The sequence below is a fragment of the Lycium ferocissimum genome, chromosome 9, assembly GCF_029784015.1.
Source record: "Lycium ferocissimum isolate CSIRO_LF1 chromosome 9, AGI_CSIRO_Lferr_CH_V1, whole genome shotgun sequence".
In the NCBI taxonomy this organism is placed as follows: Eukaryota; Viridiplantae; Streptophyta; class Magnoliopsida; order Solanales; family Solanaceae; genus Lycium; species Lycium ferocissimum.
This window is the reverse complement of record NC_081350.1, coordinates 20,283,119-20,300,782: the sequence shown is the minus strand read 5'-3', so window position 1 is coordinate 20,300,782 and position 17,664 is coordinate 20,283,119. Positions and strand designations below refer to the sequence as shown.

Here is a 17,664-nt window from a genome sequence, read left to right as displayed (position 1 = left end):
TCAACGCCGTCGTGAAACAAGTCACTGCCTTGAAAGCGATTTCGGCCCGACTCCAGTGCAAATCTTTTAGATCTGTCGCTCTCAAGATTCCACAGCAGTCCTAAACACTTGCACTGGTGCTGGAGGCTTGGAGTTGCAGAAAACCAATAGCCCAGAAAACAACCCAAGAGGAAAAGATGAGGAGAATAAATTTTTCAGTGGGTAAGTAATTCACCAAGAAGGTTGGTTTATATAGGCTGAAAATCTGAAGGGTTAAAGAGAGTTAATTAGCCATTAACTCAACCATTAAAGAAAACTTAATGAGCCATTAACCTGGCTATTCAAATCAACAACAAATCAGTCTTTAAAAGGGAATTGAAAAGTCAGTTACAAATTTGGAATAATGACTCATTATATATTCACACTTAATGTCAAGAGAATGAATCAAAACATTTTTATAGTAACCATTGCATTATCGATGTAGGATTCTACGATAGGAATAAATAATTCCAGCAGTGTTTTCAAAGGGGAGTGAAAACGAAAAGAAAATCTTGTATGTTGAGTTTGGCATCAAGTCTTTTGACATAGATCTTCTAGAGGAAGTAGCATGTAGCTGAATTGAATAGCAAGTACATGAGTCCTAATGTACATCTTTAGTCATTTATGATATAGGCCATTAACTTTTCTTACTTGTTGGATTCTTATAATATTCTCTTTTCAGTGGGGAAATTTAGACCTATTGGCCATACTTAGTCAGGTAATCTAGAATTAACATCACCTGTGAACTTTATTCAGATTTTATTCTGTCATCCATTTACTTTTATTTCTTAACTACCATGTTATTTTCTGCGAGCAAAGCCAATGTTTGTGTAATTAGCAACAAAAGAAAAATGTATGGTCCTAGCTATTTTAGGCTCAATGCAAATTATTCTATTTGAGGTAAGTTTGTTGAATAAAGATGGTGAAATCTGGAATCTTGACATACATGATGTATAGCCCAATACATATTCTAATGTTTTAGTTGGATTATCAAAATATTTGGCAAACCGTTGTTTGTTCTTCTTGACTCTTTCAGCACAGGAACTTGAGGGAGATTAAGATAATTTGAAGGATAGTGAACATGAAGAGAGCTGGCGTGAATTAACAATTGCTGTCCAAGTGTGCTTTATAGACTGCTTATATATGGTAATGGTCGTGGTTTATATATCGTAACATATTGCTTACTTGTGATTTTTTATTGTCAATGAGAAGGTTCTTTAACAACGGAAAATGAAGTTGGCCAAGTGGATGAGTTTGAAGTGAAAAAAGTTCCTCAAACTGAGACCTTGAGGCACACATTTGTTTCTTTGGGAGACCATTTGGCATTAGTTGGGGAGATTGCAATATTGTTGGCATGCTTTCTAAATGATTCATTGGAAAAGCCCTCCACATGGTCAAATAAAGGTAAATACTGACGGGAGTCGATTTGTAGATGGAAGAACAGGGGCTGGTGGAATTCTTAGAGACCAAGAGGGCAACATGGTGATGGCTTTTGCGCTTCAAGACGGGACTAACAATTATGCCGTATAGGGATTCTATGGTACAAAATAATGGTTACAACAATGTTATCCTTGAAGAAGACTCAATGTTGATTATCCAGATGCTTCAAAGGGAAAGCAACGCATCTATGGCACTTACAATCGATTATTAATGAAGTGAAGGCAGTCATCTGTCAAGGTAATATCTCCATAAACCATTGCTTTAGGGAAGGAAATCAAGTCAAAGATATCTTGGCTAAGAATGGTGCTAACGGGGAGAATTTGTATATCTTCAATCCTGGTGATCTTCCTAAGGAGACAGTGGGGTGCTTTAGACTGGATAAATAGCAAATGCCCTCTTTCAGATATAGAATTTTCAAGAACTCTTTCTCTGCTTCTGCTGATTTGTAAATTGTAATAGTCGCCAATAAAAGTCATTCTTCAGTGACAACCTACCTAAAAAAAAAATTGTGGAAACTATTTGTTGCGAGCTAACTGAAAGGCTTAATTAATTTAACAAGCACCAGTGCAACAGGCCGTAGCGACCCAATAATATTATACAGTACTAGTTTACATTCATCCGTAGTACTTCACTACTCAAATAACGGGCGCAAAGCCCTCCAATCGAAAGAGAGACACAGCATGACGCCGTAGACAAGGAAAGAGATGCAACCGATGACACATACAGCAATGGCAAGAGCAACTGAATGTGCTAAAGTAGTATACATACCAGTTATAAACGCAATTACAAGTGCTGCCATACCGAAAAGTTGCAAAGTAGTAGCGAGCATATAAAGACAATCGTCAGCATTCACCCGTCGGAAAAATGCAGTATTTGCTGCCATAGCGAAGTAGCTGAATACAGCACTGACGGAGCATACAAAGGCAATGGCATCCGTAACAACAAATGCTTGGAAAGCTGCTTTTCTTATTAAAATTGCCATCCCTTCGTTTGGGCCCAGATTGCTTTCAAAACCTCCTGGTAACGTGAAACCAGCTGTGAAAGTGATTGTAACTACTAAAGTAGCCACAATTACATGTATCTGGGTGGCCCTTAGAGTTTCTTCGATCCGCCCTTTATTTTTCTCCTTCCCCTCCTCCCCCTGTTCTACCTTGTCTCTCATTACTGTATCACCCTTTTGCTTTGGTTGGTCCTTCAAATCCATCTTGATGTCACCAATTCCAAGAAAAATGTTAGTTCTTCACCTGATATGAGTTTATATATACTTGAAGTGCGAATAGTATGTGTATTTAGTTTAGCAGATTGGTCATAACAGAGGACTATGATACCGTGTAATAACAAAATCCACGTGTAAGATAGATGATCTAGCAGGAAATAGATTCTTCATTACTTGTGTCCTTTGAATGTACAACACCAGTACACCACAACCATATACATCATGAATGGACACTAATCTCAGGAAACGTCAGTTCTATGAAGGAATAGCTATAGTCAAGGATTGTTCAAGCCTCGAAGCTCAGATGTATTGAATGATTCAGATGCAGGTAAGGTTGGTTTGGTCGGCAAGGGCATCGCTGGTTGTTGGTCACAGGTCTCGGGTACCTTGGGTCTTGACATTTTGAGATGAATTTAGTAGAAATATTTTTGAACTGATACTTTATCTTGTCTGGTAAACCTTGACGGGATCAGTTTGAAGTATCCAGAGATCTCAAAATTGTCTAATATTCATTCTTATTCTACTATTGATTGGCATAATCACACTTCAGACATAATTTTTAGTTTCCTTCCAATTCTATTAAAGAAGTCAAAGATGATATTCAAATAGTAATAATTATAAATTAAAAAGATTAAATGATTTTATCAGACAGAGTATAAACCAACACTCAAACAAATTTATGTACTTAATTGCACTTGGATCAAATTAACTAGATTTTTGAAGCTTATTGAGGGACCTTTCTTTTATATGAAATAAGTGGGATGACTTTATGTTTCTTAGTCTTAGGAATGTAGCTGCTATATTCGAACAAATAATCTCAAGTTCTACGGTTCACATCAGAGAAGAGTCACAAGACTTGTGTTATTACTAGCACCATTAGCAACATATATATTTTGATAGAGTAAAATCTAGTTTCATCTATGATATACTTACACATCAAAACTAATTGGACATACTTATTATCTAGATTGAGAAGTTTATGCATAAAGTATAACCACAAGGAAAAAATCAAGTAGCGGATAAACCAACTGTAACTAAAATAGATTTAGCTAGAAATATATTACAAAAATTGTTCTGCAATCTCCTTCCTCCACCTCAGTTTGTTATGAAGCAATAAACACGATTATCATGAATAAAAGCGAGAGTCAAGCGCATGTGGTTCCTACCTCATTTGGTAACAATTCTTTGCTGAACGTCGTCATCCTTTCTTTGCGATGGTTTTCTAATTCTGGGACATAGTTCCCAGAAGCATCAAGCAAATGGAGAGGTGTGTTGCCATCATTATCTGACTCATCAATAAGTTTATAAAATTCAGGGACTAATACTAGGAATTTGGTTACCTCGACTTGATTGCTCAATGTGGAAACATGAAGGGCATTCTGGTCTCTGCTGTCAAGCATTTCCCAGCAATCAGGGCAGTGATTTAACAACACTTTCATCATGTCTACATAACCTTCCTTGGCTGCGATGTGAAATGTAGTTGTCCAGTCAGTTTCACTGCCTGCTGGAAGGTAGGCTAAGGATTTTTTCCAGGCCAGCATATAATCTACTTCTTCTTTCAAGCCTAGTTTAACTGCATAGTGCACTGAATTCCAGCCCCATGTGTCACCTTCTTCGCATAAACATCTATTCCGTTGCCATAATGTTCTGATGCAATCTGCAATTGTCAAATTAGAGGATGCAAGAACTAATTCGACCATCCACCATCTTAGTTGCAGAACAAGAATTATATATGAAATCGCTCGAATGCTCTTTACCTTCATATTTCTTATTTTTCCACTTCTAGTCCAAATGTGAAATAAACTATACAACTAGATAGATTTTGGACATGTATACATCCCCTTTCCTAACTTTATATCCAATATAAAGTATAAAGAAATATACTATTAGAGTAAAATTAATTATAATAAGGGGTATTAACATGGTGAATAAGAATAAGAAATAGTGCCGGTATGTCTATTAATTATCGCAGCATGCAAAGGCGTTCGTTGAGATGGTCCCATATAAGTTGGCGTGTTGCAGGAATCCAAGATTTCAACCAAAGCATCATGAAAACCAGACTCCGCGGACAGATAAAGTGGTGTCTTGCCTGCATTGTTTGCCTGGAATTGGAAGTCCGTATCTTGTTTTAGCAGGAGCTTTACATTATCTATGTGCTGCTTTCTCACAGCCTTATGTAGAGCCGTATCTCCAACTCCATCTCTCATCCGTATGAGGTGCTCTCTATCTGTTTCGCAATTTAGTAGCACGCGCACCACTTCAGTGTGCCCTTTATTAGCAGCTATGTGAAGTGCAGTTTCTTTTTTCTTGTTCTGGTGGCGTAATAATTGCGGGGTTATCGTAAGGACTTTTTGGACGAATTCCGAGTGGCCATAGAGGGCTGCAATGTGGAGAATGGTGTTGCCTTGTGGAGTGAGTTGGGGCCCGGCTTCTTTATCCTTGTTTAGCTGAAGATGTAGAAAGTCACCATCTCCAATAATTCCTTTCGTCGCAGCTTTGTACAAGGTAGAATCCATCTCTTATGATTTTCTGGATTATCTAAGGTCTTCCTACTATGATCTTGTAATTAACTCATTTGCTTTCATTGCTTGATAGTATTAACGGAAAGGCTCAAATATGCCATCCAACTATCGGAAATGGCTCATTTATGCCACTCGTCAATAGTTTGGCTCATTTATGCCATCGAACTATAGGAAATGGCTCATTTATGCCACTCATCAATAGTTTGACTCATTTGTGACATCGCCCGTTAATAAAAATGACTCATCCATGCCATATTTCATTAAAGCTGGTTTTACAATACCATATATGACATGTGGCCTCCAACTAGATTATGGTTGTGGGTGGGTAAGGTGTATGGGTCGGATATTTTATTAATTTGGTATTTAAAATTGGGCTGGTTTAATTAAACGACGTAGACCTCTAATTGGAGCCCACGTGTCATATATGGTATTGTAAAATCAGCTTTAATGAAATATGGCATGGATGAGTCATTTATATTAACGGGCGATGGCATAAATGAGTCAAACTATTGACGAGTGGCATAAATGAGCCATTTCCGATAGTTCGATGGCATAAATGAGCCATTTCCTATAGTTCGATGGCATAAATGAGCCATTTCCTATAGTTCGATGGCATAAATGAGCCAAACTATTGATGAGTGGCATAAATGAGCCATTTTCGATAGTTGGATGACATATTTGAGCCTTTTCCGTAGTATTAAACAATGGGAAGAATTTTTTTCCCGTACTATGGGAAGACTGATTTGTGAGTTTATTCGAGTCTTTGTTTAAACGAGATAATACATAAATACCCCCACCAACTATATCACTTTTTTCAAAAAGACACTTCAACTTTAAAAAGGTCCTCATACCCTCTTATTCTTGTTCAAAGTAAATTTATTACTCCCTCCATCCCAAAAAGATTATTCTAATTTAATTTGACACGGAGTTTAAAAAATAAAAAAAAACTTTTGAAATGTATGGTCCAAAACAAACCTTAGATATTTGTGTAGTTGTAAATCATCTCGTAAGTTAAATTATTTTTAAATATAAAACGGTGTCAATTTTTTTAGGATAAACTAATAAAGAAAGTGGGATAATCTTTTATGGACGCAGGGAGTACCTCCTCTTATAAGCCTCATGGCGTCGAGAGTATACTTCACTCTCCAATGAAGCGTGATATAAGCAAATTTTTTTTTTTTTTTTTTTTTTTTTTGGTTTTTTTCAATATCTGTTTCGATAGCTATGCTTTTCTTTAATTTGTTTATTTTAATTTCCTTTTCAATTTTTTCCCCTCATCTTCTTCGATCCAACTCCTCCCTTATTCTCTTTCATTTTTTCCATTATCTTCTTGCTTCTCTTTTTCCCTTATCTTCTTTCTCCTTTTTTGGTTCAAGCTCTTTCTCCTTGAGCCTATTCTTGATGAATCATTATTCTCTAGCTTTTTTGTTTTTTGATTTTGTTGTTGTAGTAGAGTTCAATAGTTTTGACAAGTAACAATTGGTGTGTGATTTGCACACATTTTCTTATAGCTAGGATTGACCCAAAAAGGGGATCAATATACTAATCTGAAGTTATTCAACGGGGTCATAGGTATTTTTTTTTTTTTTTTTGAAAAAAAAGTTTCAACTTGAGGGATAATGATGTATTTACCCTTGTTTAAACGTGACGTGTCTAACATGCCACAGCTATAGCTGTATATATGAGGCCTCTCAATTTTTGACATTTGGACAAGTGGGTCCCACTGTCACCACCATTTTGACACATTTCCTTTTCCTTCCAAACCTAGCAGGTGCAGGCTGCAATTGTGACGATTTTTATTCAGATTACTAGTGAAATAGCCCGCGCTTCGCGCGGTATAGAGGATATTGATAATTTTATAATAGTTGATATTATTGTAAATATATTCGGTATAGAACGACAGCAATAATTTTATAATAAATTGATACTATTATCAATTTTTACATTGCGTGTGTTGTGTATTATCAATTATTTTAAATGAACTGTGCTTTTTATTAGCATATTTTAAAAGGGATAAATTAAAGAATATATGTCAGTGTATGAGCGTAACTTGAATACATGAATCTCTTAGATACCTCGTTAGTAAACACGTGTTTCAAGTGTTTTGGTATATTTGTTTCATTAGATAATAGAGCTGGATTTTTCTAAAATTTCCTTCTATTCGAATAACATGAAGATGAAAAGTAGAATAATTTATAAACTAACACAACACAAATCAAAACAAAAAAAAAAAGAACTCCATTTTCTTTTATCAGTCTCAAGATCTCGTGTCAATCGAAAAGGCATCTATAATATCAGCAAGCAATATCATCATAGTAGTTCTACTTAGTTAACAACAATAAGCTCTTAGTTATTTAATATTTCATAGTTAGTCATGTCAACAGCTTGTATATCACAATCAAGTATTAAGGAAAAAAGAATACATTTTACATATTACTGTCCATTTGAAACAGTTTAAAGAAGGTAAAATGTAACAAAAAGGAGACGAAGATATCCCGCAATGCAGTAATGCATGCATAAAGTGACAATAATTAAACATGTCTTGTTGATAGTCTCATCACCAATCAAGGATTGTATAAGCAATGACTAAGAAAATAATTTAAAGAAGTGATACGTGATACTTTAAATCACCATACGAAAATGGATGGGGATGCAAAAACACCACATTAAAATGAGTGGATTTTAAAGAAGAAAAATATGAGTAGAAATCTCATAAAGGTACTGCAAAGAAGGCAATAAGTCATTATGCCATATTGAACTACTGTTTCAAATTGATATAGGAATAATGTTTATAGTAAATTCTTTAGTACAACGTGACTTTAGATATTTTCAACGTATTTAGAGGAACTAAATTTCCTCTATACCACCTTCATAACTTTGAAATCCAAACCCTGCAACTACTTTTATTAGTATGATACAACGATCCTCATCTCAGGCTGTCAGAGAATTCATGAACAATTATATTCACGAAGCCAAAAACTCGTCAATAGTCCTATATGTTTGACTAACTTGCTTCCTTGGAGGGATCAAACATCCATGTTGAAATGCTTCTTGGATTCAGATTAGCTACTTCCTTGTGAGGAACTGCATGAAAGCATCCATATACAAAATTCAACCATTTTGGTAAATGTCTAACCCCATAATTTGAAACATAAATTGATTCATTTTTTATTAGCAATAACATATCAAACAATCATTTTAAAAACTCAACTACTAAATTTGCAAAGTCGCTTTTGCAAATTTTAAAACAAACGCCATCTAACTAATTTATCAAAGTTGGCATCGAAGGGATGATACGTAGCTAATGATCTCATCAAGATCCAAAACTTTCTTAGTAACCAATTAGAAAACATTGAACACACCATATCAGAGTTATGTTTATTTTTTCTTAAATCTTTCTCTGAAATCAAAGTCAGCAATGTCAAAGAGATTTCAGACACATAATTTTACCTGATCTCTTTTCTTTCTTATATATAAAGCAAGCATAAGTGACAGAAAAAAGAAAATACATAAAGATATCCACAGAAATCCCACAAACCAAAGAAACCAAAAGAAATTCAAAGAGTCACTCAGTCAGAGTGACTATCATATGCCCGAAACCTATAAAACAAAATCAAAAAATAGAAGGATGAATCAAGTTGTACCAAAGATTAAGAGCTTAGTGACCAAGACATCAAAACGTCTCTTATACCCTGTCTCCTCTCAATTACATGTGAAGAGTTTGTTTTCATCTCTTTTCTTTCCACTCAAATCAATTTAATTATAAATTGTAAGAAATGGAAAGAAACGCTTAAGCACCTAATGATTAATTCCGAGATGTCTATCAAATTCGCCTATATTGTCTTGTCAATTTAATTATAAGAGCTCTTACATGAAAACTAATGTTAAAGCCTTTGAAATCATAGGTATCTATTTTTCAAGAAAACAATTCTTTTGATTCCTACTTCTATGTTTAGAGAGAAAGAAGCAACGGAGTTGAGTAGGCAAAATCAATAACATGGTGTAAATTCGGGTTGACAAAATAGGAAATTTGAAGCTTAAAACGAACAAAAAAAAAGTGAAAATACAAGGACGGGCGAGGATTCTTCTATGTAGCACGTCTTTTTGAAATCTGAAAAAATATATGTGGGAGAAGGAAGAAGAGAGGGTGTCATTACCAACAAAGTTTATTTTTTGGCTAAAATCTTTAGCAAGTATTTGTTTCTTGCAGCTCTTACGGCCGTCATTGAAGACCTGCAATAGAAGAAAAGTTCAAAAGGAAATATACTCCATAATACATTCTAGCAAAGTCAAAATTCAAAGGACACGAATTGCTGTGAAAATTAAAACGGAGGGCATAAACTTTACCGACATTCCTAGGCATAAGCTTCATCGACATTCCTAACTCTGTTACTAAAATTAGTTACAAAGTCATTTTGGCCTATACATATCAAATATAATTTTAAATGAGTAAATATTAAAAAGCTACATTCAATAATAGTAGCACTCAAAATAGTAGCCTTCGTGCTATATATATATATATCTAATCGAATGCACGTTATTCTCAATATATGTATATAGTTACTACTACTCACTGCATTACCTAGATAGATTTAACAATTTCTAAGACAAAATCAATGGCGATTGTAGGCCTTTGCATTTGCCATCAGGGAAGCCCTCAGTGTTGCAAACAGAAGCACAATTGTTGTTCATCACACACAATTCTGTAAACGGCTGGCTTGCCGACTCGCAGTTCCTTGCCCCTGTTGACCCCATCTCTGAAGTTTTTATACATCAAACACATGTACCATACATTAGCAACTAATTAAGAAGAAGAAGAAAAAGAAGCAGCATCAATAAGTATATTATAATAAAACTTGAGTATCCAATTGAAAAGCGTAAAGCAATATAATACTCATCCCTTGGAAAACTTAACAACAATGCACAGAAGACAGGAAAAGAAAACTGTACAGAGGAAGGCTACTTATACCCAAAATTACAAACTAATCAAATTATAATCATAACAATTGTGTACTATCGGAATCGGAGATATGGAAGAAAGTAAGTTCACACCAATAAAGAGAAATTTCAGGTCATCCGTTTGAGGCGAGAAAGAAATTGTGGAAAGCAGAAGATACATTACTCGAAGGGACTGTTCTCTTTTGTTGGAGTAGGCAGTTATCAAGGGTTTTGGCGTTTGGGAAGCGACTTTTGGAGTCCGCATTAAAATACAAAACTGTTTTTTTGTTTTATTTTGTTTGTTGTCTATTCCAACTTATTAATTAAATTAATGAGAAATTGTCCAAAAAAAGGAGAAAATAGATAAAGGCAAATCTTTGGTTTGTGAAGATCTCTTGCGTCAACGTAGCTTTGCTTTTTTATATATATATATGATTTTCCTCGTTTAATTACAATTTTTGAAAATTTTGTCCAGAAAATTGATATCCTTTAACTATTTTTTTATTATTTGAAAAAGAATAAAAGGTTAGATGCTTGAATTTAGTCTATGAATAGCATGAAAAAGGTCGATTTTAATTCCTAAGAGATTCCATATCCCTTATCTAATGACATTTCCATTGTTGCTGATGCTTCATCTTGAATTTTTCAGGCAATGATATTGCAAAAAAGCTCTAAAAACAGACCTATTTGTCATACTTAGTCTGGCGATCTAGAATTAACATGATTTGGAACTTTATTCAGATTTTATTTTGTCATCCATATAGGCTCCTATTTTTATTTCATAAATACCATGTTATTTTAGCCACCATAGGAATTGTTTGTGTAATTAGCAAGAAAAGAAAAATCTATGATCCTAGCTATTTTAGGCTTAATGCCAAATATTCTATGGGGCAAGTTTAATTTGTTGAATAAAAAAGGGGAAAAACATAAGTAGACAAGAATATAAAAATATTTATATATTGTTAACAGGTAAATGCAGTAAACATTTAGTAGCACTTTAATTAAGAGTTCTATAATAAAGCAACTTTCTATATATAAGGAAACCTCCCCATGTTCCTACTTTTTTGTTAGTAATATCTTCCTAATCGGTTGCATCTAGTTTCAATACCATAACTTTTTCATCCATATTAAATGCATATAAAAGGTATACAGAACATTAATATATATAAAAATCGTATGATACATAATATTTTAAGCATATGCACGCTTGTAGCTCTTTTGATTATATAAATATCATATAAGTAATATTTTAAAATTAAATTTCTATCAGAAAAAACTTATACAAATATTTATCAATTCTTCTGTAATTGCTTTTTATATCTTATATACATTTAATTATACCTTGTATAAGTTTTTGTTATATATTGTTTACATTTTATTAAACCTTGTATGCAATTAATATACCACATATAATTTTATTATACCTTGTATAATAAATTTTATATACCTCTTATAATTTTGTTATACATTTTATTAAACCTTGTATACATTTCATATACCACGTTTGCTTTTATTATATCTTGTGTGATAAATTTTGTACCTCGTATAATTTTATGCTCCAAATAATATTTATATATGCAGTATACATAATATAATAATTTTCGAATATGTTGTGAATTTGCTGGATTTTCTTTTAATAAATATGATTTTTTAAAGATTTTGTAATAATTATTTTAATATAACTCAATCTATTTTTTATAGCCTTAGCCTCGCCCAAATTTTTGAAAACTCTCAACCGCCCATAGGGAAAATAGAAATGAATAAGAAGAAGTAGTAGCAGTTGAGGGGTGTATAAGAAAGAGAATTGATAAAGATAGATATTTATCGTTGGAGAAGAGAGATAAATGATATAATAGATATGGGTTTATCCCTTAAAGAAGGGGGATAACGATAATAAAAAATGAGTAAATATTATTGAATCCCTAATTTAGGGGGATTATTTTTGGTATAATATTTTCTTAAATATATCATAAAGGTATAAAATCTGTTATTTTTGAAGAACTTTAAAAGTTATGCTATTTATATGCTTAACTCTAAAAGCTTAACTTATGATGTAATTTTCTCAATAAAAAAAATGGCCAAAGTCATAGATGGACCCCTGAAATTGTCCTGATTTTTCATCTAGACCCCCCAACTGAAATGTTGACCATCTGAACCCCCGAACATAAGATAAAATGTGCCATTTGAACCCTTCATGCCAGCCGGGCACACGCGTGAAGCTCACTTGCTGTGACATGAAAAAATAGACCAGTGACATGGAGCCATGTCATGTTAGCTGTTTTTTTTTTTTTTTAAAAAATAAGTCATGTCAACAAAAAAAATTAATTTTAACAAAAACCTATTTTAAAATCTATTTAAATAATTAAAAAAAATTGAAAAACCCAACCCATCCTCTCCGATAGCCCACCTCGCCGCCGCCACTGCCGCCGCTGCCTCCTCCGCCGCCGCCGCCGCTTTCTTTTTTTAAATTTTTAATCATTAAAAATTAATTTTAACAAAAACTCTATTTTAAAATCTATTTAAATAATTAAAAAAATTGAAAACCCAACCCATCCTCTCCGATAGCCCACCGCCGCCGCCATCGCTCTGCCGTGCCGCCGTTGCCTCTCCGCCGCTGTCACTCGCCGCTTTTTTTTTTAAATTTTTAATCATTAAAAATTAATTTTAACAAAAACTCTATTTTAAAATCTATTTAAATAATTAAAAAAAATTGAAAAACCCACCCCATCCTCTCCGATAGCCCACTTCACCGCTGCCACGCCCGCCACCATTGGTTTTTCAAATTCGCTTCAAAATCTATTTAAATAGCGTTTTTGTTAAAATTAATTTTTAATGATTAAAAATTTAAAAAAGAAAGCGGGCGATTGCGGCGGCGGCGGAGGAGGCGGCACAGAGGAGGCAATGGCGGCGTGGCGGCGGTGAAGTGGGCTATCAGAGAGGATGGGTTGGGTTTTTCAATTTTTTTAATTATTTAAATAGATTTTAAAATAGAGTTTTTGTTAAAATTAATTTTTAATGATTAAAAATTCAAAAAAAGAAAAAAATTGGTCTCTCACGCTCTGTTTAAAGCAATGAGCTTCACGCGTGTACCAGCTGGCACGAGGGGGTTCAAATGACACGGTTTATCTTATGTTCGGGAGTTCGGATGGTCAACGTTTCAGTTGGGGGGTCTAGATGGAAAATCGTGACATGACTCCATATTCTGGTCTATTTTTGGCCTAAAATAATTGATGATGTTATCTGGAATTCTTGACCCACATGATCTGTGGCCCAATACATTTCTCTCTCTCTCTCTCTCTCTCTCTCTATATATATATATATATATATATATATATATATATTTCTATTATATATAAGTGGCTAAGAAGGACCAACAAAGCATCACCAACTTGTACCAAAAGCTTTACAAATTGTACACGCAATGACTGTTTGTACCATAAGCTATATAACTTGGACACTTTACCCAATTATTTTTTTATCCCACGTGGACATATGTCATAGTACTTAATATTTATTCCCTTTTCATGTATATAGACTTATGCACTTCAATTTTTATTCTTCGACATATTTATTTCCTCCGTGCACTTTTACTTGTTCACTTTTGACTTTTCATGTTCTTGCTGAATATTTATTCTCTTCTCATGTATAGACGTATGCAGTTCAATTTTAATTCTCCTACACAAATTTATTTTCTCTGTGCACTTTTACTTGTTCACTTTTGACTTTTCACATTCTTTAAAAATTAATAAATCCCACGTCGATATATGTCATAGTACTGAATATTTATAATATTTATTCTCTTCTCCTGTATACACGTATGCACTTCAATTTTAATTCTCCAACACATATTTATTTTCTCTGTGCACTTTTACTTGTTCACTTTTGACTTTTCACGTTCTTACCGAATATTTATTCTTTTCTCATGTATACATGTAAGCACTTCAATTTTAATTCTCCGACATATATTTATTTCCTCCGTGCACTTTTACTTGTTCACTTTTGTTTTTTCACGTTATTTAAGAATTAATAAACGAAGTACTCCCTACGTTCCATATTACTTGGCCATATTACTTGACTTTTCACATTCTTTAAGAATTAATAAATGAAGTACTCCCTTCGTCCCATATTACTTGGCCACATTACTATACTTGACTTTTCACGTTCTTTAAGAATTAATAAAAATGAAGTACTGCCTTCGTCCCATATTACTTGGCTACATTACTAAAAATATATGTCTATTTTTCTATTCTATATTTTTCTTCTTCTTATATATAAATGCCCAAGGTGGACAAACACAACAACAATAAGTCGTACAAAAAGCAACTGAAATTGTACTCTAAGCAGAGACTAACATGTGTACATTTCAGAAGTTGAACATTAATTCTACCTCTTGTATGTTTACTTTTTAAGTCCCCCAGGTCCGCAGTGTCTTAATTGTCCTTTCATTTCCTTCATTTGGCATGTACTCCCTCCATCTCAATTTAAGTGTCTACGTTTGACTAGACCTGGAGTTTAAGAAATAAAGATAGACTTTCAAATCTTGTGGTTCTAAATTAAAACTGTGTATAATATAATAACATATCCTTTAAATCTTGTGATTATAAACTTGACATGTAAGATATTTGAATTGTCAACTTACTAAATATAAAAAGAGGCGGACATAACCAAACTAAGACAATTTTTTTTTTTAACAACAAACGCCCAAGTGGACGAACACAGCAACAATAAGTTGTACAAAAAGCAACTAAAATTGTACTCTAAGCTAGGACTAACATGTGTACATTTCAAAAGTTTAACATTAATACTACCTCTTGTGTGTTTACTTTTTAAGTCTCTACGTGTCCGCAGTATCTCAATTGTTCTTTCATTTTTATCATTTGGCATATACTCCCTCTGTCTCAATTTAAGTGTCTACATTTGATTAGACACGGAGTTTAAGAAATAAAGATAGATTATCTTGTGGTCCTAAATTAAAAATGTGTATAATATAATAAAATATCCTTTCAACTTGTGATTATAAACTTGACATGTAGGATATTTGAATTGTCAACTTACTAAATATAAAAAGAGGCGGACATAACCAAAATAAGACAAATTTTAACAACAATTGTGAAATTAAGAGGAAAAATAAGACGAAAAAAAAAATATATGGAGACTTACTAAGAGAATCGTTTGCTAGTATTTATATATATTTATTTATATATTGTAAAATATACAAATCATAAAGCTATATAAACTAACTAACACAAAATTACCAAAAGTTATATAAATTGTACACTTTAAAATTAATGGACTTATGTCGCCCCGTACATCGTTCACTTTTACTTGCATAGTTGTTTAAGAAATAATAAATAAAGTATATACATAAGTGGTGAAGATGGACAAACACAGCTATTAAAAGTAGTACTATGTGCTCCATTAATAAGACCTAATCCAATACCACTTGTACCCTCTTCTTGATGACAAGTATTTGTGGGACAATTGACATAGACATATTTTTAGGGTTCCCCAACTCTTTATTTTCTTTTAGCCGTTCTTTCAATCTATTCCCACTTATTTCATTTCACCATGGTCATCCAATTTTTGAATTTATCATCCAAAATTATTTTTCTATTTTTATTATTAAATTATTTAGTTTTAATATCATCATACAAAATCACTTTTAAAATTTTCTATTATGTATAAGTGCCAAAGGAGGACCAATGGCGTTGACACCTAATTTTCACCTCATAAAACGCGTATTTTAATTTTTAAATTTTTCGAGTCCAAGACGGAGTAAGGATGCCCTTAAAAAATCTAAAAATTTAAAAATCCCGAGAAAATTGCAAAAAATTGATGTTTAATTATTGTTTCCCTAAAAATTAACAATTACAGGAAATTATGAGTTATTTACTTTTATAAATATAATTCAAAAAAAAAAAAATACGTATCCCGCTCCGTCTAACTCGAGAAAATTGTTAATTAAGACGACGTATGAATTACAGCTTATTTATTGACCGCATTTTTTCACATTCCTAAATATTCTCCGGAACTATATCAATATTAGGTTTGTTTCAAAGCTAAAATTTTAAATCTATGAGTTTTAGATTTTAGTCTGTCTAAATAACTATTTTCACTTAAGTTATATGCGTATTTTAATACTTAGTTTTATTTTGATTTAAAATGGAAGAGGGGTTGAATTAAACCTTTTAAAAACTGGGGGGGGGGGGGACTTTTTTAAAAAAAATAGGGGTGCAAGTTTATTAAATAAACATTCCACCCCCCCTCCCCCCACCCCTCATTTTCCCCACCCCGACTCTCTTTCTTCCTTCTCAGGCGATAATGGCGATTCCTAGGGTTTTTTTTAGCGATCAAAATCTGTGGCGTTTCATGGCTGATTCTCGCCGGATTTTTGAGGGTTTTTACCCTTTGTCTTGTCTTATCATCATTCCTAGGTTTAATTTTGTGATTTCGAGATTAGTTGGGCTCGAATTAAGTCGATTAATGGGGATATTGCTCATATTCTCTGAGTACGTGGTTGTCATGGGCGGAACCAAGAGTTCCTAGCCAACTTGTGCACCACGTACTATAAACAGAGGACCTAGAATAATTTCCCAAAAGACTTTGAATAATTCGAGTACTATTTTTGGATTTCTATCCTATTTATACAATGTATACATTGGATGTATTGGTTTTTCTTGTCCTATTGGTGACTAAGTGTACTATCCTAGTATTTTGCTGATTTATTTGATTTTTATTTGAATTTTAGGATAAATTTGTTATATTTTGTGATATGTGTTGTTTTATGATTGGTAGTAGTACAATCAGTACAACTTGTTGAGGAATTTGCTGAGTTGTTATTGAAAATTTAAATTTATTTTTCGAATTAGGTTGAAATGGGGGGAAAATCTATTGAGATGGGCTTTTTCCCATAATTTTCCCTAAAACCTATTTGGCTACTCCTATAAATAGAAGGAGATAGCCATTAGAGAGGGGTTCCTTTTTTTTTTTTTTTTTTTTTTTTGGGAAAAAGCAGAAAATCCTAAAGGGTAAAGAATCATATATATCTTTCATCCCTTATATACTCCTAGATATACTACCTATATACAAAGAAAAACCTGCTGATATATCACTATAATCAAAAGAAGAACAATACTAATATATACTTTTATATATATACTATTCAAAATATACTACCATATATAAGAAAATTCAAAACAAGGGCTGCTTAAAAGAATCTTGGGTGTTGGTGCTGAAGTTGTGATCCAATCTCTCTTATTTTGATCTTTTGGTTGCCCCATAAAAACGTATTATCCTATTCTAGCCTTTCTTTATTTCCTATTTTCAACTTGTTTGGTATATTGTCTGCCTATGTTTGATTTCAAAAATGCTTTAAGATTCTATTTGAAGAACTCAGTATCTGTATCTATTTATATGTGGTTTTAAGTCTATTTTGATACAAGCCTTGTTTAGTTACTGTTTCATTAAAACATCAAGGCTGTCATGATATTGAGTATTAAGATTTACTAGGTTAAAATGAGTTAGGCGTTT

General features: G+C 33.1%; 1 protein-coding gene and 1 long non-coding RNA gene across 3 annotated transcripts; both read right to left on the bottom strand.

Moving 5' to 3' along the window:
• Positions 1 to 1,508: 1,508 nt before the first annotated feature.
• LOC132029837 (protein ACCELERATED CELL DEATH 6-like) lies at positions 1,509 to 4,452 on the bottom strand. The gene is made up of 2 exons (XM_059419216.1): positions 3,841 to 4,452; positions 1,509 to 2,662 (listed from the first exon to the last, which is right to left on the bottom strand). Exons 1-2 carry the CDS (start codon positions 4,435 to 4,437, stop codon positions 2,090 to 2,092), a joined length of 1,170 nt encoding a protein of 389 aa, XP_059275199.1. The 5' UTR covers positions 4,438 to 4,452; the 3' UTR covers positions 1,509 to 2,089.
• A 3,466-nt stretch (positions 4,453 to 7,918) lies between these two features.
• Positions 7,919 to 10,391, bottom strand: LOC132069281 (uncharacterized). 2 transcript variants are annotated; one of them, XR_009417726.1, is made up of 4 exons: positions 10,249 to 10,391; positions 9,779 to 9,953; positions 9,354 to 9,429; positions 7,919 to 8,280 (listed from the first exon to the last, which is right to left on the bottom strand). It is a non-coding gene; the product is annotated as an uncharacterized LOC132069281 (long non-coding RNA). The 2 variants fall into 2 exon arrangements; XR_009417727.1 differs by having other exon boundaries at positions 10,166 to 10,301.
• Positions 10,392 to 17,664: the final 7,273 nt, after the last annotated feature.

Excerpts from the sequence above, each read along its gene's own strand:
- LOC132029837 (XM_059419216.1), bottom strand. The coding sequence starts at position 4,437 with ATGAAGGTAAAGAGCATTCGAGCGATTTCATATATAATTCTTGTTCTG. Across the intron at positions 2,663-3,840 it reads AAGAATTGTTACCAAATGAG|ATGGATTTGAAGGACCAACC; the intron begins GTAGGAACCACA and ends GGTGACATCAAG.